Source organism: Schistocerca nitens, chromosome 2 (assembly GCF_023898315.1).
Source record: "Schistocerca nitens isolate TAMUIC-IGC-003100 chromosome 2, iqSchNite1.1, whole genome shotgun sequence".
NCBI lineage: Eukaryota > Metazoa > Arthropoda > Insecta > Orthoptera > Acrididae > Schistocerca > Schistocerca nitens.
This window is the reverse complement of record NC_064615.1, coordinates 490878369-490899565: the sequence shown is the minus strand read 5'-3', so window position 1 is coordinate 490899565 and position 21197 is coordinate 490878369. Positions and strand designations below refer to the sequence as shown.

The following is a 21197-nucleotide window of genomic DNA, read 5'->3' as shown; positions in this document are numbered from 1 at the left end:
GATCAATTATTTGTAATCGTCATTTTTATCTGTTTTCTGTTGCTCCTTTAATTCATCTGCTTTACATTTCCGCCCTAATTATTTGTGACTTGATGGGGAAACCCAGACGGTTTCTGTCGATAGCGAGTGTTGTCTGGTGTTCCTGATGTTTCTTCCCCAGACTCTCTGACATGGAAAACTCTTAACTCCATGCATTTCCTTTCTGCCGCAAATATGGAGTTCTGCCAGACGAGGGAAGGAGGGACTGTGTTGACTGTGGTGCTGCAAAGTCTGTAAAACTTCGTAAGAGGAGTGTCGATACTGCAATACCGTTGCAATTTCATTGCGGACAGTGCAGAAAACGAACGAGTATCAGGAAAAATATGTGGTTCGACTCTTCCAAGTTATCCATTCCAAGCGTAGTTCTTTTATCGTGCTGGATTTGAGACTACAAGTTGCAAGCAACAGCATCAGAAACTGTGACTACTTCGGGTTTTGCCGAGAAGTCTGTTATGTGGTAGTGACAAATGATAGCGTACCAATTGGTGGAGTGAATCTCATATAGCTAGACGAAAGAACCAGAGAGGACTATCTTCAAAAAGTGAAATAGATCACATTTGGGTATTTGGTGGAATAGAAAGAGAGTCCCAGAAGTGTTTCATTGTGAGAGTATTGTCCAAAGACAAGGTCACTTTAGTGGGTCTCATGAAACACTTCATACTGCCTGGTAATAAAGTTATTACAGACGGGTTTCAGTCTTAAAAGACTCTGAAAGCTGAAGGGTTTGACCACGAATTCGTGAACCATTCTGTGGAGTTCGTGTCTTCGGATGACCCCAGTGTCCACACCCAGAATACTGAGCGGCTGTGGAAATCTGTTAAGTCTTCCATAAAAAGAGAAGGGCATCTCAGACAAAGGGACGAACTGTACTTGTTTCAGTACTTACACTTCCACAATTTGCATTTGCTGCGGAAAGTTAATGCATGTGACACTCGTCCGATATTCTTGCCCGTGATATTGGCAGAGTTTATCCTAGCTATAGGAAAAAGGGAATTGTCCCTGTAGCACATACATCAAATGGACTGTCACATGATGATAGCACCAACGACGTATCCTTAGAAATTACAAGTATTTTTGTAATGCTTTTCTTTTGTTGTTGCTGTAGTGACCACCTTAGACATACTCATAATGCCTGCCACGAAACTCGCATGATCGATTTACCCTATCGCACGTTTGATAAGTATCGTTTGGACCCCGCAAGTTCGATAGGCAATCATTCTTGGAAATTACCGATTTCTTACCACGAGGCCACACAATCAATGCACATGGTTACTGTGAGACCATTAAGAAATTGCTCTGCGCAATACAAAACAAACGCTGAGGATTAATGTCAATAGGTGGTGTTTTTTTCCATGATAATGCCCGACCTCACACGGCGAATGTGACCAAAAAACTCTTATGGGAATTTCACTGGGATGCGTTTGATCATCCTCCGAACAGCTTGGACCTCTCTCCTAGTGACTTTCATCTCTTCTTACACCTAACATCTGTCATTGGTGGTCAACACTTCAACGATGATGACAAGCTGAAAGAACATGTTACCACTTGGTGAATACACAGGTGGCCTATGATGAAAGCATACAAAAATTTGTGCCTACAAAATTTTGGAAGCTATGTAGAAAAGTAGTTTAATAGCTGTAGATTTTTGTACAATAAATATTTTTTCTGTATCTGCACATATTTTTTTATAAAACCAAATGGAACTTACTTTGTGGACATACCCCGTATTTCATCAAAGTTCCTTCATAATGGCCAAAGACGACTTAATACTATTCTCTGCAGTTCAATTTTACTTACAGCATCGGCAGTGTAGTGTGCTGATGTTGGCAACACTATCTTCATATAATGCAAATGTTTTGTTACGAAATGTTCATTTTACGAGTATAACTAATTTACTGAGCACACAAGGGTACATACAACAATCTGTCAATCATAAAGTAAGAACAGATTTAATTATTTACTTCATGGTGAAATGAATTCCCAGCAATGAACGGTCGCTGCCAACATCAACACACAACTCCACCGATGCCGTAAGTAAAATTATACCTGGTCTGCATCTGCGTGCACTGCAAATGCAATGTTATTGTATTTGCAAGATAATAAGAAGAAAAGGAAACACATTTGGGTGAAGCCTTTGACTACACAGCGAGATTCAAAAGAAACAACAAAATTTGCTACGGGAGCTGCAAGTCGAGGACGTAAAGTCACATGAAAATCTCTATGGGAATGGACAAGAGTACATTTCAATATGTCCTCAAGAAAGTGGCTCCTCGTATTATGAACACTCTCATAAGAAATACTACATCTGCAAAAGACAGATTTACCATAATACTGCGATTTCTAGTTACTCTACTTTACAGTACCGGTATAGCGCTCTAATGCTGCAGTGCACATTGACAAAATGAATACCAGAAACGTTTCAAGGTATTCATAATGCACTGAAGGAGGAATATATGAAGGCAAATAAATTTAATATGTACTGCAGTCATGTAAAATTTTCATTTCCATAGAAGTTGTAGATTTTCCCCTTAATATTCTCGGAGGTATGTCCTGGCGTACTTCACGGCTAATAGCATCCGCAATTTTTTTTATAGCTCTCAATTTTTTTTCTGTTTTTCTAATCTGGATGTCTTAAGCTACAAAGAACTTCATATGCCTCGAATATTTCTAGCAGTTTTGTTATACAGGGTGGTCCATTGATAGTGACCAGGCCAAATATCTCACGAAATAAGCATCAAACAAAAACACTACAAAGAACGAAACTCGTCTAGCTTGAAGGGGGAAACCAGATGGCGCTATGGTTGGCTCACTAGATGGCACTGCCATAGGTCAAATGGATATCAACTGTGTTTTTGTTAAAATAGGAACCCCATTTTTTATTACATATTCATGTAGTATGTAAAGAAATATGTATGTTTAGTTGGACCACTTTTTTCGCTTTGTAATAGATGGCACTGTAATAGTCACAGACATATAAGTACATGGTATCACGTAACATTCCACCAATGTGTATGGTATTTGCTTCGTGATACATTACATGTGCTAAAATGGACCATTTACAAATTGCGGAAAAGGTCGATATCGTGTTGATGTATGGCTACTGTGATCAAAATGCCCAACGGGCGTGTGCTATGTATCCTGCTCAGTATCCTGGATCAAATCATCCAAGTGTCCAGACAGTTCGCCACATAGTTATGTTATTTAAGGAAACAGGAAGTGTTCAGCCACATGTGAAATGTAAACCACGACCTGCAACAAATGATGATGCCCAAGTAGGTGTTTTAGCTGCTGTCACGGCTAATCCGCACATCAGTAGCAGACAAATTGCGCGAGAATCGGGAATCTCAAAAACGTCGGTGTTGAGAATGTTACATCAACATCGATTGCACCCGTACCATATTTCTATGCACCAGGAATTGCATGGCGATGACTTTGAACGTCATGTACAGTTCTGCCACTGGGCACAAGAGAAATTACGGGACGACAGATTTCTTTCATGCGTTCTATGTAGTGACGAAGCATCATTCATCAACAGCGGTAACGTAAACCAGCATAATATGCACTATTGGGCAACGGAAAATCCACGATGGCTGTGACAAGTGGAACATCAGCGACCTTGGCGGGGTAATGTATGGTGTGGCATTATGGGAGGAAGGATAATTGGCTCCCATTTTATCGATGGCAATCTAACTGGTGCAATGTATGCTGATTTCCTACGTTATGTTCTACCAGTGTTACTACAAGACGTTTCACTGCATGACACAATGGGGATGTACTTCCAACATGATGGATACCGGCACATAGCTCGCGTGAGGTTGAAGCGGTATTGAATAGCATATTTCACGACAAGTGGATTGGTAGCCGAAGCACCGTACCATGAAACACACGTTCACCGGATTTGACGTCCCCAGATTTCTTTCTGTGGGGAAAATTGAAGAATATTTGCTATCGTGATCCACCAACAACGCCTGACAACATGCGTCAGTGCATTGTCAATGCATGTGCGAACATTATTATGGAAGGCGAACTACTCGCTGTTGATAGGAATGTCGTTACACGTATTGCCAAATGCATTGAGGTTGACGGACACCATTTTGAGCATTTATTGCATTAATGTGGTATTTACAGGTAATCATGCTGTAACAGCATGTGTTCTCAGAAATGATAAGTTCACAAAGGTACATGTATCACATTGGAAAAACCGAAATAAAATGTTCAAATGCACCTATGCTCTGTATTTTAATTTAAAAAACCTACCTGTTACCAACTGTTTGTCTAAAATTGCGAGCCATATGTTTGTGACTATTACAGCGCCATCTATCACAAAGCGAAAAAAATGGTCCAACTAAAACATTCATATTTCTTTATGTACTACACGAATATGTAATAAAAAATGGGGGTTCCTATTTTAAAAAACGCAGCTAATTTCCATTTGACCTATGGCAGTACCATCTAGCAGGCCAACCATAGCGCCATCTGGTTTCCCCCTTCAAGCTAGACAAGTTTCGTTCTTTGTAGTTTTTTTGTTTGATGCTTATTTTGTGAGATATTTGGCCCGGTCACGATCAATGGACCACCCAGTATATGCGACGCACCATGTAAATTTGGGAGTCATATTGAAAAACATTGTGTGTCAGACAGCTGCAGCATCGCTACTAGCGCTCCAAGCAGTTGATTTCTCCATGCAATAAACATAAGACGAATGCTTCCTTTGATCAAATCTAAGGCGATGCACTAGATATGATAAGAGAAAATTTGACCAATGCCTAACTTTGACAAAGTTCCTTATTACACTATCAAATGTCGTTATAGTCTAATATCAGCATTACCAATCTACTTACCAGCAACCCACTCTGAAACACTGCATCATAACTCGTGCACACTGTAGATATTTCACTGGGACTCCAAAACGTGTAAGTGAAAAACGTATAAATGTACAAGCAACAGCGATGTGCTTTCTATGAGGGATCTTGGGTAAGACAAGATGGGACAGAATAAGGAATGAAACAATATGGAACACCCTACACATGAAGTCCCTAAAAGAAACTACAGAGAGATGTAGGCGTCAATGGTTTGGCCACATTGAAGGAATGGGACCATAAAGATTTTCAGGAAGAGCCCTAGAATGGACAGAATCTGGATGAAGACCAACTTGAAGACTGTGAACAAGATGGAGAGACCAGATGCAGAAAGATGTGAACTTATGAGAACTGCATTGGGAGGAGACGTTGAATGACAGTGTGTGGGAGAAAAGAGAACTTTGGAAGATGCTCTGAATGACCTGCAAAAGCAGAAATGTTTCTAAAGGTAGCAGAGATAAAATACAGGAAACAAAAGATTATTTACAACTTGTACAGAAACCAAATTGCAGTTATCAGAGCCACAGGACATGAGAGGAAAGCCACAGCTAAGAAAGGAGTGGGACAGAATTGTAGCCTATCCCCCATGTTATTCAATGAGTACACTGGCCAGACCCTAAAGGAAACCAAGAAAAAAATTGGAAAGGGAATTAGACATCAGGGAGAAGCAATAATAACTGTGTGGTTCGCCAATGACATTTTAATTCTGTCAAGAAACAGTAATGGAGCTGGAAGTGCAGATGAATGGACTGGATAGTGTGTTGAAGAGATAAGAAAACATCTACAAAAAGTTGAGCAAGTGAATCTGGTAATGTTCCATAAAAACACGGCAGAATTGCAGGATATCAGTAACGTCTTGCCACGATAAAATCACATCACATCAAATCAAATCTGGAAATGCTGATGAAATGACACTAAAAGTAGTACAGTAACAGATAATGGCTGAAGCAGAATGGATATAAAATGCAGATTGGCGATAACAAGAAAATCACTTCTGAAAGAGATACATTTGTTGACATCAAATATAAATGTAAGTGAAAGAATGTTTTTTTTTCTGTAAACATCTGTCAGGATAGTAGTCTTACCTGGAGAAGGTGCTGCTGCAGCTGGTTTGGTATTCATGGTTACAAGGTTATCAAGATTTACCAAGGATGAATTTTCTCCAAGAAAGCTTTGAGGCGTTTTCTTGGCTGTGGTTTGCCTGTTTTCTGACAATGAGTCCCCTAGGCCAGTCAAGTCAAATGGATCAGGGGACAATGTTCCTCCTGAAGAGAGAGAACAACGTTCCATTAATCTGTAACAGTATACTGAATTAAACAAAGATTTTTTTGTTTTATACAGAATTTAAAAAAAAATACCATGCGATAATACTTTTTCCATAGTGTTAGCCAATTCATATGGTATTACATTACAGTGTATGCTCTTATTCTTACAGCATGTCAAAGATTGTATGCAGTTTGCTCACAGACCTACACACAGCTTTTGAGTCATTCATTCAATAGTCTTCTCTAAAAATTAATGTGCTAATTTTTACAATAGTGTGGATCTCAAAATTAACCAATTCCTAGTCATTCTAATAACCTGATTCTGGTTGAACAAACTGCTTATGGTATTAGAAGTTTACTTCACATACCTGCCAAAAAACCACATCCTAGCTGATCACAACCTTCAGTCTGTTCCACATTAAATATTTAATATGAAACAGTTGCTGTAATCTAAGTGACTAATTTTGTACATTAAAATCTGTATGTATTTGTGGGAACTGCACCACTGTTATAAGAGGCATTCAAAAAGAAACGAGCCGAAAGCATAATTACAGAAACCAGTATCTGTATGTTAGAAGTATTGACTTTGGCAGTTGAGACACTTGTCCCACTGAGACAGACACAAGGCAGTGAATGGCTGTCTCATAAAATGTAACATAATTGCATGCCTGGTAGAAGTGCAACAATCGTAAGGGCATCAAAAATTCCCACATGAACTGCAGACTCAGTAGGCACTGAAAGTGGCTCTTTACCTAAATGGAAAAGCATAGCTGTCTTAAGAATAGTTGATGAACAGTCTCCATTCTTCAGGATTGTAAGTAACTGCAATAGCTTCCATTAAGCCTTCTAACATTAATGCATGCCACAAGATTGGTAGGCACAATATTAGAAGTTGAGCATTTAATAGTTCCGAATCTCTACGAGTTCACTTAGTTGATTTTGTGTTATTCTGGGTGGCTTGTTATAACACACAGCATTTCTGAACTCTGGGCCTTTTAAAGCATTAGGCTCAAAGTTGAGAGATTTATTACTACCTTCAGAACAAAAGTTTTATTCTGTTCATGTATACCAAGCTTTTGTCCATGTGAGACTGGTTCATGGCACACTAAACATTAAGGATGGTCACCATAATACTGGTAACAGAAGTGCTGCAAACAACATAGTTCCCTCTCCTTCCCTCTTTCCTGACGAAGCAACCACTGGTTGCGAAAGCTAGAATTTTGTGTGTATGAATGTGTTTGTTTGTGTTTCTATCGACCTGCCAGCACTTTCGTATGGTAAGTCACATCATCTTTGTTTTCAAATATATTTTTCCCGCGTGGAATGTTTCCCTAGTTTTATTCTTATCTCAGATTTTATAGATATAATGTCTAAGAAGCTGCAATTAATGGCGCAACTTTTTAAGTAAATGCTCTCCCCCCCACATACGGGGGGGGGGGGGGAGTAAGTTTCTTGGCTTCTTTTGAGAAAGAAGCTTTCACTTTTCTATATGAATTACAAATTAGAAACCTGTCAAACGTGCATGTTCCACATTCATCTGAACATATGACATATGATGTCTTTCTGCCACTCATCACATATTCTGATGTTTACTATGTATTTCTTGTTCTTAAAAAGAAAATATTATTCAGTAAATGTCTCTGTGTTATGAGAAAATTGCAACTAAACTGTCCCTTAATGCGCTTTTAATACCTTTTGGGATCTTCAGTGTTTTATTTTTATTACTGCTACAATTTATTGCACTCCATACACTACCTTCTATACAAACCATGTTACAAATCAGTATGAGTGATGCTGTTCTCATTAATTAGATGTCGTATTCAACAGTGTAGCTCACTATACATATGGTGCACTGCTATCACAGTGTATAACAAAAATTAGCGCGAGTGTCACAACTGTATTTTTTAAGTCTATACCAAACACATTTGAATTACTTTTATAACAGCTATTCCTGGCACATGTCAAGGAATTTATAAGGAGTGGGGGGAGGGGGGCAGCAACTACTGCACTGCATCTTTGAACACAATAGTGAGATGCTAGTGCAGAAATGACAACAATAATAATTTAAAAAAAAACATACTGATATCTAAAAAATAATCATAAAATATTAAAGTTAACAATGAGATAATATAATATGGAATAAATAGCTATTGGGTAAAGTCCTTCCGTCAGTAGTGATGCTAAAGCAACTGAGAATCACTAAATAGGGCAGATACAACAACAACAACAACAACAATAATAATAATAATAATAATCATCTGCATCCATACTTCGCAAGCCACCTGACGGTGTGTGGCGGAGGATACCTTGAGTACCTCTCTGTGTGGGCTCCAATCTCTCTGATTTTATCCTCATGGTCTCTTCGCGAGATATACGTAGGAGGGAGCAATATAATGCTTGACTCCTAGGTGAAGGTATGTTCTCGAAACTTCAACAAAAGCCCGTACCGAGCTACTGAGCGTCTCTCCTGCACGGTCTTCCACTGGAGTTTATCTATCATCTCCGTAACGCTTTCGCGATTACTAAATGATCCTGTAACGAGGCGTGCTGCTCTTCATTGGACCTTCTCTATCTCTTCTATCAACCCTACCTGGTACGGATCCCACACTGGTGAGCACTATTCAAGCAGTGAGCAAACAAGTGTACTGTAACCTACTTCCTTTTCCTTAGGATTCTTCCAATGAATCTCAGTCTGTCATCTGCTTTACCAACAATCAATTTTATATGATCATTACATTTTAAATCACTCCTAATGCCTACTCCCAGATAATTTATGGAATTAACTGCTTCCAGTTGCTGACCTGCTATATTGTAGCTAAATGATAAAGTATCTTTCTTTCTATGTATTCACAGCACATTACACTTGTCTATATTGAGATTCAATTGCCATTCCCTGCACCATGCGTCAATTCATTGCAGATCCTCCTGCAATTCAGTACAATTATCCATTGTTACAACCTCTCGATATACTACTGCATCATCCGCAAAAAGCCTCAGTGAACTTCCGATGTTATCCACAAGGTCATTTATATATATTGTGAATAGCAACGGTCCTACAACAATCCCCTGCAGCACATCTGAAATTATTCTTACTTCAGAAGACTTCTCTCCAATGAGAATGACATGCTGCGTTCTGTTATCTAGGAACTCTTCAATCCAATCACACAATTGGTCTGATAGTCCATATGCTCTTACTTTGTTCATTAAACGACTGTGGGGAACTGTATCAAATGCCTTGCGGAAGTCAAGAAACATGGCACCTACCTGGGAACCAGTGTCTATGGCCCTCTGAGTCTCTGGGACGAATAGTGTGAGCTGGGTTTCACACAATCATCTTTTTCGAAACCCATGCTGATTCCTACAGAGTAGATTTCTAGTCTTCAGAAAACTCATTATATCCTAACATAATATGTGTTCCAAAATTCTACAACTGATCGATGTTAGAGATATAGGTCTATAGTTCTGCACACCTGTTCAATGTCCCTTCTTGAAAACGGCGATGACCTGTGTCCTTTTCCAATCTTTTGAAACGCTACGCTCTTCTAGAGACCTACGGTACACCGCTGCAAGAAAGGGAGCAAGTTCCTTTGCGTACTCTGTGTAAAATCGAACTGGTATTCCATCAGGTCCAGCGGCCTTTCCTCTTTTGAGCGATTTTTATTGTTTTACTATCCCTCTGTGATCTATTTCAATATCTACCATTTTGTCATCTGTGCAACAATCTAGAGAAGGAACTACAGTGCAGTCTTATATATATAATAATAATAAAATTCTGCAGTGATATGAATACCAATAATTAAAAAAAAATACCGTTATTGTTGATCATGTTGGCATTGGTGCTGGCACTTGCACGATTTGTAATGATGTCAAACTCATCAAGGTCTCCAGCTGTACTACTCGGACTCGAGTGTTCAGTGTTGGTAGCAGGTGACCAAGGGTCTTGCACAGTAGCAGCGGTTGCCACAGAAGCTGCTGCTGCCCCTCCTGCTACGGCACCAACTGCCATGCCACTTGCCACCTGTCTTGGAACAGCTCCAGTGCTACTACCAATCTGGTGTGGTGATACCGCACGCCACGGATCCACAGCTGCTGCTGTTTTACAAATAAAGACCACAGAAATCAATGACTACTGTACTGGAGAGTTCGGTCAGAATTAGGGGAAGTTTTGACTTCTGAAAGCTTGAACATACAAAGAAAGCAAACAATATTAATAACAAATACCTTACATGAGAAGAGAGTAAAAAACAAACTATGTGGAGTACTAGTGTTCCTATAATGCTGTGAATCTTAATATCACTGAGTATTAAATGTAATTATAGTTTCTTACACTTTGAAACTACATTTCAACCTTCATGCTGATACAATGTTGTGTAAACATATCTGCAGATTAAAGAATCAAAGGGTCATACATGGTACATTCTCTGCGTTTACAGCTGCCAGCTTCCACTACAGCAAGTGCAGCTAACTAAGTTTTGTCATAAGGCCTCACATCAAGCTTCAACATTTATGTATTTATGAAAAATCCACGATTTTTTTTAGAATTTAATGTTGTTCTTAAATACTGATCCATCACTGTAATATTTACAGAACTTCATATTACAAGTAGACAACAAACTTTCCTTTAATACAGAGGAAATTAACAACACTCCTATCTATAATTCCATTTAATCATTTAAGGAATTCTAACACTACATTATGCCTAAAACTTATTTCTTTTTGCTTATTGCCACTATCAAAAAGATTTTTTTAAGTGTGAGACATTTCTGCCAAATATGACTCAACATATTTCATGAATGTGTAAGGAGCAAACAAAAGGTTTTCATTTGAGGGTGTTGCTGAAGTGTGTGTGCAATGCAGTGCGACTCCATTGTGGGTGTATACGCACAACAATATAGGCAAAGGATCATGTGGCATTTGTGGCTTTCTGACATGCATGCGGTAAATGTGAAAATGTGAACTATGGTGATGTTATTACCAAATGCATCTAAGCAGGACCAATGAACTGTTACTCTTTCCTTGGATGTCCAAGGATAAATACTAATAGACATTTATCCAAGAATGGTTAAAGTATATGGGAATGCATGTCTGTTGAAAAATGCTGTTGTGAATGGTGTGTCAAGTTGCGACTCGACACGAGATGACGATCAATCCGGGAGGCCAACCTCGACTGGGAGACACCACAGCGCCCACCCTGTAGTACCGATCTCCCTCCATACAAATATTATGCCTTTGGTCCCTTAACCCTTTTAGTGCCAAATACGATCGGATCGTGATCCAGATTTTTGGCGAAAAATGCCAGTAACGATCTGATCGTGATGCCCTTCTCATTCATTTTTTCTGTGCTTGAAGGCAAAGTTGTTAGTATTCCCTAGCCAAGATGCAGAAGGAAGGTCGAAGGCACAGCATATTGATCTTCTTTCCGATTGTCAGTGTGATATTTCGAGTAAAATAAACTACTCTGGTGGTGTTTATTTACAGAGTATTTCGCGACAGCATGGCGTCGTCAAGTAAGAAGTTGTGGTTCGATACGAGTGATTTAGACAATTATATGATAAGTAGTGGAAGTAAAGATGGATTTGCAGAAAGTGAATCGGATTATGAGATGTCCAGTGGAGAAGAGGACTCGTCATTTTCTTCTTCAAGTGACGATTGTGCGTCAGCAAATGATGACGACGACGACCAAACACAACTGAATTACAGTGCAAATACTTTTGTTGAAATAATGGCTGAGGCATCAGATAATCCGCCCCCTCCAAACTTTGTGTATGCAGAAGTACCAGGCCCTAAACATATACCAGCAAACGCCACACCAATTGATTTTTTCAGTTTGTTCTTCTCGCAGCAGCTTCTTACGATTATGGTGACTGAGACTAACAGATACGCTCGCCAGGTGATTCAGTCAACACATTTATTGCCAAATTCGAGAATCAAACAGTGGCAATCAACAACCGTAGCAGAAATGAGGGCTTTTATAGCAGTGATTTTTAATATGGAACTGATAAAAAAAACGACGATTTTTAGTTATTGGTCAACTGACGCGAACCTGTTGACACCGTGGTTTTCGCAAATGTTTTCACGCAACAGGTTTCAGTTGTTGCTGTGGTTCTTACATTTTGTAGACAATTCGAAACTTCACCCTCCTGGTCACCCATTATATGATCCAACTGCCAAATTTCAAGTGTTGGTGGATATTGCCAACAATGTTTTCCGTCGCTACTACACTCCGCACCAGCAACTGAGTGTTGATTAAAGTCTTGTTGGGACAAAGGCGCACTCACAGCTAATCCAGTACCTTCCCAATAAACATCATCACAGATGGGGAGTCAAATTTTGGATGCTGTGTGATTCAGTTGTTAATTACTGCCTAGGGTTTTATGCATACCGTGGTGCAAAAAGTGATGATTGCAAAAACGAAATAAAAGAGTATGGTCTGGGATACGTAGTGGTCATGAAACTACTAGCTCTTGGGAGCTACATGCAAAAAGGTTACCATGTGTTTTGCGATAACTTTTTTACATCTATTCCTCTGGCAGAAAAGCTGTATTCATTCGGCACTTATCTAACGGGAACAATTAGAAGAAACAGAAAATTTCTGCCCTGTGGTCTTCTGTCGAATTATGCTGTAGGTCAGCTAAAGTTTTTCAAGAAATCTTTTATACTTCTCTGTGGCTTCAGACAGAAGAAATCACAGAGAAATCCAGTCCTCCTTGTGAGTACATCATCCTCTGCTACATCATCAGAAAAGACAGTTCGCAATAGACTGTCGGTCAAGAAACCAGATGTAATTTTTAAATATAATAAGTATATGGGTGGCATTGACTCATTTGATATGATGGCATACTGCTATTTAGATGAGAGGAGGACTGTCAAGATGTGGAAGAAGGTAGTGTTCAGCATAATTGCCAGGATGTTGCTGAATGCATATGTTTTGTATAAGGAAAGCCTAAACCCCAGCGACAAACCACTGACACGGCTGAAGTTTAACAGCATAGTCATTTGCAAACTTTCTCAACAGTGGTGTCAGGCAAAGACTGCAACCACAAGTGCAATAGATATAAATGTACCTGCTCCAACAGTATATGGTGTACAGACTCTTCCGGGGAGAAAGGAATGCTACTGTAGTGTTTGTTCTACGAAGGATAAGAAGCGGTGTTCACGAACAGTATGTGTTTGTTGCAAGAAAGGACTGCATCCTTCATGTGTTGGTCAGCATGTGTGCAAGTAATTGTCATAACTGCAACCTCACATTTGTCAGTGATTTATGACTGAAGAACTGAGAACACGTTCAGAGCAAAACAATTTTTTTTGTAATGTTATGTTCTTTTTTATTTTTTCCTTAGTGAAATAAAAAATTTTGTATTCCTTTATGATGATTTTGTTAAGGAAACTACAGAGATTCCATATACACCTGATATTTTTGAGTGTATCATCATTTGATGGGTCTCAGAGTAAACTGAAATCAAAGTTTTAATTTTTTTCGATAAACCCCATCATGAAAATAATTTTTTTCTCTGAAAATATGTTCTTTGACAATGTGTATTGCACATATTACTGCTGCCAGCAGCATTCCCTAAAAATTAAAAAAAATTGCATTCCTTTATGCATTAGTTTAGATTTTATTGCAAGTATGGCAGAGGTCTGCATTTTACTGTAAAATCGCATGGCACTTTTAACATGATCTTTTGAGAAAACGTCTGGCACTAAAAGGGTTAAAAAAGGTCTTGAAGGGTCGACAATTCCTGTCAGACTGGGTATCTTCATCCTGGTACATCAGTGGGATGACTGGCATACCAATTCTCAACTGTATGGCCTTCAAATGGAAACTTTTTGATCATTCCTTATTGAAATTTAGTTAACTGTCTTATTTAGTGAAAATGTCATTTAAAACTCTTACCTTGCACAGAATGTCTCTTAATAATAAGTAGCATAATGAATACTATATACAATAACATTGATTATGCTGATCTCTGTTAAACGACAGTGTAAGCCTGGATGTCATTAGCACTTGAATGAGTGGATTTCAGAAAATAAGATGGAACTGTATTTTAGTGGGTTATCAGTGTCCTTACAAACATTAAAAGAAGTGAATGTGGATAAAATATCTACAACTTATCAGACAGTGAGGAGTAAACCTATGAAAGGACACAAAATCGTACTATCTCACAAACCTTAAGACAATGGAGAAAGGGTGAAAGGTGCTATACCTGGGATTAAAACAGGGGGGTAGCACACTGAACTAAATGAGGATCACGACATGCCTCCTTGGCTGCTACATTCACCCTTCCGTTCCCCACAACACTCATGTGCCGAGGCACCCATCATAAAGACACCACCACCCCAACCTATGTTACTGGAGGAGGGTGTTCTGGATATTATGGATTAGTTTGTTTGTTGGGTGCAAGCACTGTAGGGAGTGAAAGGCACTCAAGTAATCTGAATAGACAGGAATTTACCATGTGAAACACTTCTCATCTGCTCAAGTGCTCACAAGATTGCATATAATTCTGCATCAAAGCCAGGAAAGTCTTGAGGCAGTTAGATCTTGATGATGAAATTGGGGAAAACAACAGAGAAACCGACGGAATCCCACTGTTCAGATTTCTCCATAAATACAGCTATAGAGTTGTGGTGCTCAACTAAATCTCAGAAAATAATGTATTCAAAACATATGTAGGAGTGCAACCTTTCCTGTACTGCAATAAATGTAAAATTACTTTGGGCCTTTACCAAGGTGGCAGGTGGTTAACACCCTGGAGTTGGGGTTGTACTTGTCTCACACCAAGTGACTCCAGCAAGTGCTGCATGTGGATCCCAAATGGCCTTTTTGTTCATGGACTGTTGGAGGAAAGGTGTTCCAGAGATAGAAGAGCAACAGTATGGTGTACAGGTGAATTCGGAGCATAAGGTGCTACTACTGGAGTGGTGGTTCCTCGGCCTCAGCCTCACGCTGGATATAGGTTTTGTCCTAAAACACCTGTAACCAACTGAATCCCCTCATAGCAGATAGCGTCAATAATTTTCAGACATGGAAGCCTTCCTGATCCATAGACTGTGCCCCTCATAGTCTAGCTGTGATAGCATGAAAGCCCTATAAAACTGGAGCAGACGCATCCTGTTTGCTGCCCAAGACTGTGGCTCAGGCCCTTTAAGATATTCAGTGCCTTCTAGGTTCTGGCTTTCAGGTCCCTCGGGTGTGGAAACCATGACAGTTTGGAGTAAATAATATAAACTTCGCTGAGTCTTTAAAATGTAGAATGGTGTCCCCCCATGTGAAAATCATGTAATTTAAAAATATGACAAGAATGATTAAAATGAAAACACACACACACACACACACACACACACACAATCCTGCATAAAACTGAAAATCTGTCTTTACGGCCCAAAACTCTAACCCCTGCAATGCAATTTTCAACTGGCGAGTCACTGTTGCCACACCGCAAGAGGAGCAGAAAACGGAAAAATCATTCGCAAATAAGGATGCATTGTACAGGACTCGTTAATGTTGAAGTGATACCGTTTATGGTACTGGCAAAGCCGATACACTTAAAATGCTGCCCTGAGAAACACTGCACTCCTGCTCAAAATGAGCTGACAGCATGTCACCAACTCGGGAGCAATAAATGTGCTTCAATAGGAAGGACCGTATGAAAATTGGGAAGTGGCCATGAAAGACCTATGAGTGGAACTGCCATAGAATACGGTGTCTCCAAGTAGTGGCTTATGCCTTACAGCTGTCAAAGAATACACCAATACAGTGATGGGTACATAGAAAAGCCTCCAGAATATCCGCCTCTAGCAGGGTCAAGTTGTTGACAGTGAACCAAAATGTCCTGAATCCATACTGTGAGTGGCTTAGGAGTTGCTAACACCCAGACAATATGATGGTTAACGATTCATTCCAGGGTCTTTCCTATACTGTTCGTTAAGGCAATGCCTCGTTAGTTACTGGTAAACGTTTGGTTATTTCTTGGTTTGGCGACAGGAATCAGAATGGCCTCTCTCCACAAGTCAGGAAAGTGGCCTGTCTGCCATTTCAAATTACAACATGCAAGGAGGATTTCCTTTCCTGTGCTTGTAAATGTTGAAGCATGCAGTATCAGATTTGGTCATGACCAGGTGTAGTATCAAGAGCCTCAGACAGTGCCAAATCCAGCTCCCTCATGGAGAATGAACAATTGTAAGACTCAGATTTGTTGGGTCTGAAGTCTAACTGGCACGTCTCTACAGTCATATGGTAGTAGTAGGATGCCAGATCCTGGATGGAACTAGCAGTAGTCAACACAGAATGCTCTGCCATCATTTAAGTGACGTCTCCAGATGACTGTTTCAGTAGTGCTGTTACTAGAAAAAGACTGTGTTTACCAGAAATCACAATGACGGCTTCCCACACTTTTGTAGAACAAATGGATTGTTTACAAAGTCCAAGAATGCTTGCATGAACTTTTATTGCTCTCCTTAATGACACGTTGAGCCTTGCCTCTTGCGTCCCAAAAGGCTGCAAGGTTGTCTACTGTTAGGCGGCATTTAGATCTTTGTAGAGCCACATGCCTGATGCAGATAGCTGAATGCCATTCTGTGGCTCACCAATGTACATGGTGGATCACTCATGTGAAGTGTTCCACACATTCCATGATGCTGCATCAGTGTTCGAACATAAACAGCTGGCTGAACAATGTGTGGTTAGCCCTGTCAACCATCCACTTAGGCAGCTTCCGTTCAAGTAATGCTCCATCCAGTAAGTGGTGGTAGTGCTGAGACCAAAGACCTCCATTTGTGTAGAAGCATTGGTTGTCAGAATAGGATTTTTAAGGGTTGAAACAAATTATGTAATAAATGTGAGAGATTGCATGGTCTTATAGATATTCTTAGCCTCACTATCCAGGATGTGTTTCTTGTTTCAATCCCTAGTATATTATTTCCTTCTAGGTAGACACTGAAGTCTCTTGTCCAGAGAGGGTGGTCTCCAGAGCAGTTTACATACTTCGGAGGAGATGAACAACCAACTCCTTCATGGGCATCCTTACCACATTTACTCCAAGTAGCTTCTCCCTTACACCCTAGAGTAGTATGCCCACAGTGCTGGCATTTGAAACAGAAAATTAGGTTGCGGAGAGGGCCACACACTTAGGCGTAGGAAACCTTCCTTGATATAATCTGGAAGTTCTGTGCTACTGTAGGTAAGGATGAAGGAGTTAGATTTTGTCAGATCCCCGTCCACCCTTCTCGTGATATTGTTCAAACCGACAATACCTTCTTAAGCCCACTTATCTTTAGAATCTTCATTGCAGATGTCCACCAGACTGTTGCATGTGACAACACTTTTTCTGTAGTTCAAGGTGATGTGTACCTCAGTTTCAGTGGCATATTCCCCAAAGCTTTTTTGCTTTTTGCAGGTGTGTCACTTGTTGGAAAGTAAAGGTTTTGACCAACCGAGTTCCTCTGTGCAACTGCTTAACAGATTTTAATATACTTGCTATGCCTTCTAAATCCTTTTGAAAGTAGAAAGGGAAACTTTCCCAAAGCTTCCCCCTCCCGTTCAACTATGAAAAACACATTCTGACCCAGAGCATGCATTCTGTTTCTAAAGACTGAAGTACCTAGAAGAAACCCAGGACCTGGAAGACTTGTCACATGAGGTCTCTTGAAAGATTGGTTGTTGATACCTTCCAGTGGCCCACCCATTCTGCTTCGAGGAGGAGGAGGAGGAGGAGGAGGAGGAGGAGGAGGAGGAGGAGGGGGGGGGGAGGGGAAACAAAAATTTGAGTGGCCAATCTTGGGAGCAGTAGGGTAATAATAATACATTTAGACACAGCTTTGAAAGCCCAAGAACGCCTTATACAACTGAGGTACAGCAGTTTCCCCAGAGGTCGCCCAGTAATGACTGTTCCAGCTCAATAGCATCCATATCATCAGTGTGCAGTGCACCTTGAGATAAAGTTTCTTTTTAAGACCTTTCCTACCCCCATGAACCATGGACCTTGCCGTTGGTGGGGAGGCTTGCGTGCCTCAGCTATACAGATAGCCGTACCGTAGGAGCAACCACAACGGAGGGGTATCTGTTGAGAGGCCAGACAAACGTGTGGTTCCTGAAGAGCGGCAGCAGCCTTTTCAGTAGTTGCAGGGTCAACAGTCTGGATGATTGACTGATCTGGCCTTGCAGCACTAACCAAAACAGCCTTGCTGTGCTGGTACTGCGAACGGCTGAAAGCAAGGGGAAACTACGGCCGTAATTTTTCCCGAGGGCATGCAGCTTTACTGTATGGTTAAATGATGATGGCGTCCTCTTGGGTAAAATATTCTGGAGGTAAAATAGTCCCCCATTCGGATCTCTGGGCGGGGACTACTCGAGAGGATGTCGTTATCAGGAGAAAGAAAACTGGCGTTCTACGGATCGGAGCGTGGAATGTCAGACCCCTTAATTGGGCAGGTAGGTTAGAAAATTTAAAAAGGGAAATGGATAGGTTAAAGCTAGATATAGTGGGAATTAGTGAAGTTCGGTGGCAGGAGGAACAAGAGTTCTTGTCAGGTGAATACAGGGTTAGAAATACAAAATCAAATAGGGATAATACAGGAGTAGGTTTAATAATGAATTCAAAAAAATAGAAGTGCTGGTAAGCTACTACTAACAGCATAGTGAACGCATTATTGTAGTCGAGATACACACGAAGGCCACACCTACCACAGTAGTACAAGTTTATATGCCAACTAGCTCTGCAGATGAAGAAATTGAAGAAATGTATGATGAAATAAAAGAAATTATTCAGGCAGTCAAGGGAGATGAAAATTTAATAGTCATGGGTGACTGGAATTCGTCAGTAGGAAAAGGAAGAGAAGGAAACATAGTAGGTGAATATGGATTGGGGGTAAGAAACTAAAGAGGAAGCCGCCTGGTAGAATTTTGCACAGAGCACAACCTAACCATAACTAACACTTGGTTCAAGAATCATAAAAGAAGATTGTATACATGGAAGAATTCTGAAGATACTAGAAGGTATCAGATAGATTATATAATGGTAAGACAGAGATTTAGGAACCAGGTTTTAAATTTTAAGACAATTCCAGGGGCAGATGTAAACTCTGACCACAATCTATTGGTTATGAACTGTAGATTAAAACTGAAGAAACTGCAAAAAAGTGGGAATTTAAGTAGATGGAACCTGGATAAACTGAAAGAACCACAAGTTTTAGAGCGTTTCAGGAAGAGCATAAGGGAATGATTGACAGGAATGGGGGAAAGAAATACAGTAGAAGAAGAATGGGTAGCTCTGAGGGATGAAGTAGTGAAGGCAGCATACGATCAAGTAGGTAAAAAGACGACGGCTAGTAGAAATCCTTGGGTAACAGAAGAAATATTGAATTTAATTGATGAAAGGAGAAAATATAAAAATGCAGTAAATGAAGCAGGCAAAAAGGAATACAAACGTCTCAAAAATGAGATCGACAGGAAGTGCAAAATGGCTAAGCAGGGATGGCTAGAGGACAAATGTAAGGATGTAGAGGCTTATCTCACTAGGGGTAAGATAAATACTGCCTACAGGAAAATTAAAGAGACCTTTGGAGAAAAGAGAACCACTTGCATGAATATCAAGAGCTCAGATGGAAACCCAGTTCTAAGCATAGAAGGGAAAGCAGAAAGGTGGAAGGAGTATATAAAGAGTCTATACAAGGGCGATGCTCTTGAGGACAATATTATGGTAATGGAAGAGAATGTAGATGAAGATGAAATGGGAGATATGATACTGCGTGAAGAGTTTTTTTTTTGTTTTTTTTGTTTTGGTTTTAGGGCGCAAAACTGCTATGGTCATCAGCACCCGGTCCGTGACTTAGGAAACAGTAAAAAAAGGAAATGGAAACCAGCAGCAATGGGAATGAAACTCAAAAAATTGGAGAAACTAAAAGCAGAAGGAAAGCTTAAAAATAAACTACAGAAATGGGTTGGTTGTCCCCAAAAAAAGCTTCAAATGACTGACGTCATCTCACTGGCACTAATAAACTCAGAGAATGCGATCGGCCGAGCTCGTGTCATCTGCTAAAATGGACAATATATCAGGCGACAGCTGTAGAAGGGCGCATAACGGAGTAAAATAGGGGCAATCAATTAAAAGGTGTCTTACCGTCCACAGCTGAGAGCAGTGGGGACAGAGTGGGGGAGGATCGCCACTTAAAAGATGTCGATGGCTAGAAAGACAGTGCCCTATCCGGAGTCTAGTTAACATTACCTCCTCCCGTCGAAGCGTTCGGGAGGAAGAGGTCCAAGCACAGGGAAGAGCTTTCACGTCCCGCAGTTTATTATGGGGAAGTGTCGACCAACGTGCGTACTATTAAAGAACAACACAACGACATAAAACACTCCGTAGATCAGCGAAGAAGAGAGACTGCAGCCTTGGCCGCTATATCGGCCGCCTCATTTCCACAGATAACAACGTGTCCTGGGAACCAGAGGAACGCCACCGAGACGCCCCCCAGGTGGGGGACAAGTGGACCAGAGGGTGGACAGGGTAGAGAGCTTGGATACTGATGGGAGAGCTGAGAGAATCTGAACAGATAACAGACTGTATCCACTGATGGCGCCGGATATATTGGACAGCCTGGAGAACAGCGTAAAGCTCCGCAGTATGCACCGAACACTAGTCGGGAAGCCGAAATCGATTTGGGGTGTCGCCAACAATATAAGCACTCCCTACACGTAACGATGTTTTCGAGCCATCAGTGTAAATAAATTTCGAGCGCACTAAGGTGCGATAGAGGCGGAGAAAGACCACTCGGTCCGCTCCCCAGGAGGTACCATTCAGGACACGGAGGGTGTTGATGGATCGCAGACAGCAAGCCGAAAGATAGGAAACTTGTGAGGACCAGCACAGTTTCCTGTCAAACATAAGACCCAAGAATTTAGCGAAATCTGAAAACGGAAGGTTGACAGGTCCTAGATGTAAGGAGGGTGGAGGAAACTCCTTACGTCGCCAAAAATTAACACAAACGGTCTTACTGGGAGAAAAACGGAAGCCGGTTTCGATGCTCCAAGAGTGGAGGC

The 21197-nt window shown here is 40.6% G+C and overlaps 1 protein-coding gene across 10 annotated transcripts in view; it reads right to left on the bottom strand.

Moving 5' to 3' along the window:
- LOC126236438 (epsin-2) overlaps positions 1-21197 on the bottom strand; it is a 162464-nt gene that overhangs the window by 30215 nt on the left and 111052 nt on the right. For 8 of the 10 annotated variants that reach the window (XM_049945744.1, XM_049945747.1, XM_049945740.1 and 5 more), the window contains 2 exons: positions 9974-10255; positions 5984-6163 (listed from right to left, as the gene is read on the bottom strand). In XM_049945744.1, the coding sequence (XP_049801701.1) occupies positions 5984-6163; positions 9974-10255 (462 nt within the window). The remainder of the gene's footprint in view (positions 1-5983; positions 6164-9973; positions 10256-21197) is intronic. The other 2 variants (XM_049945741.1, XM_049945749.1) reach the window with 1 other exon arrangement.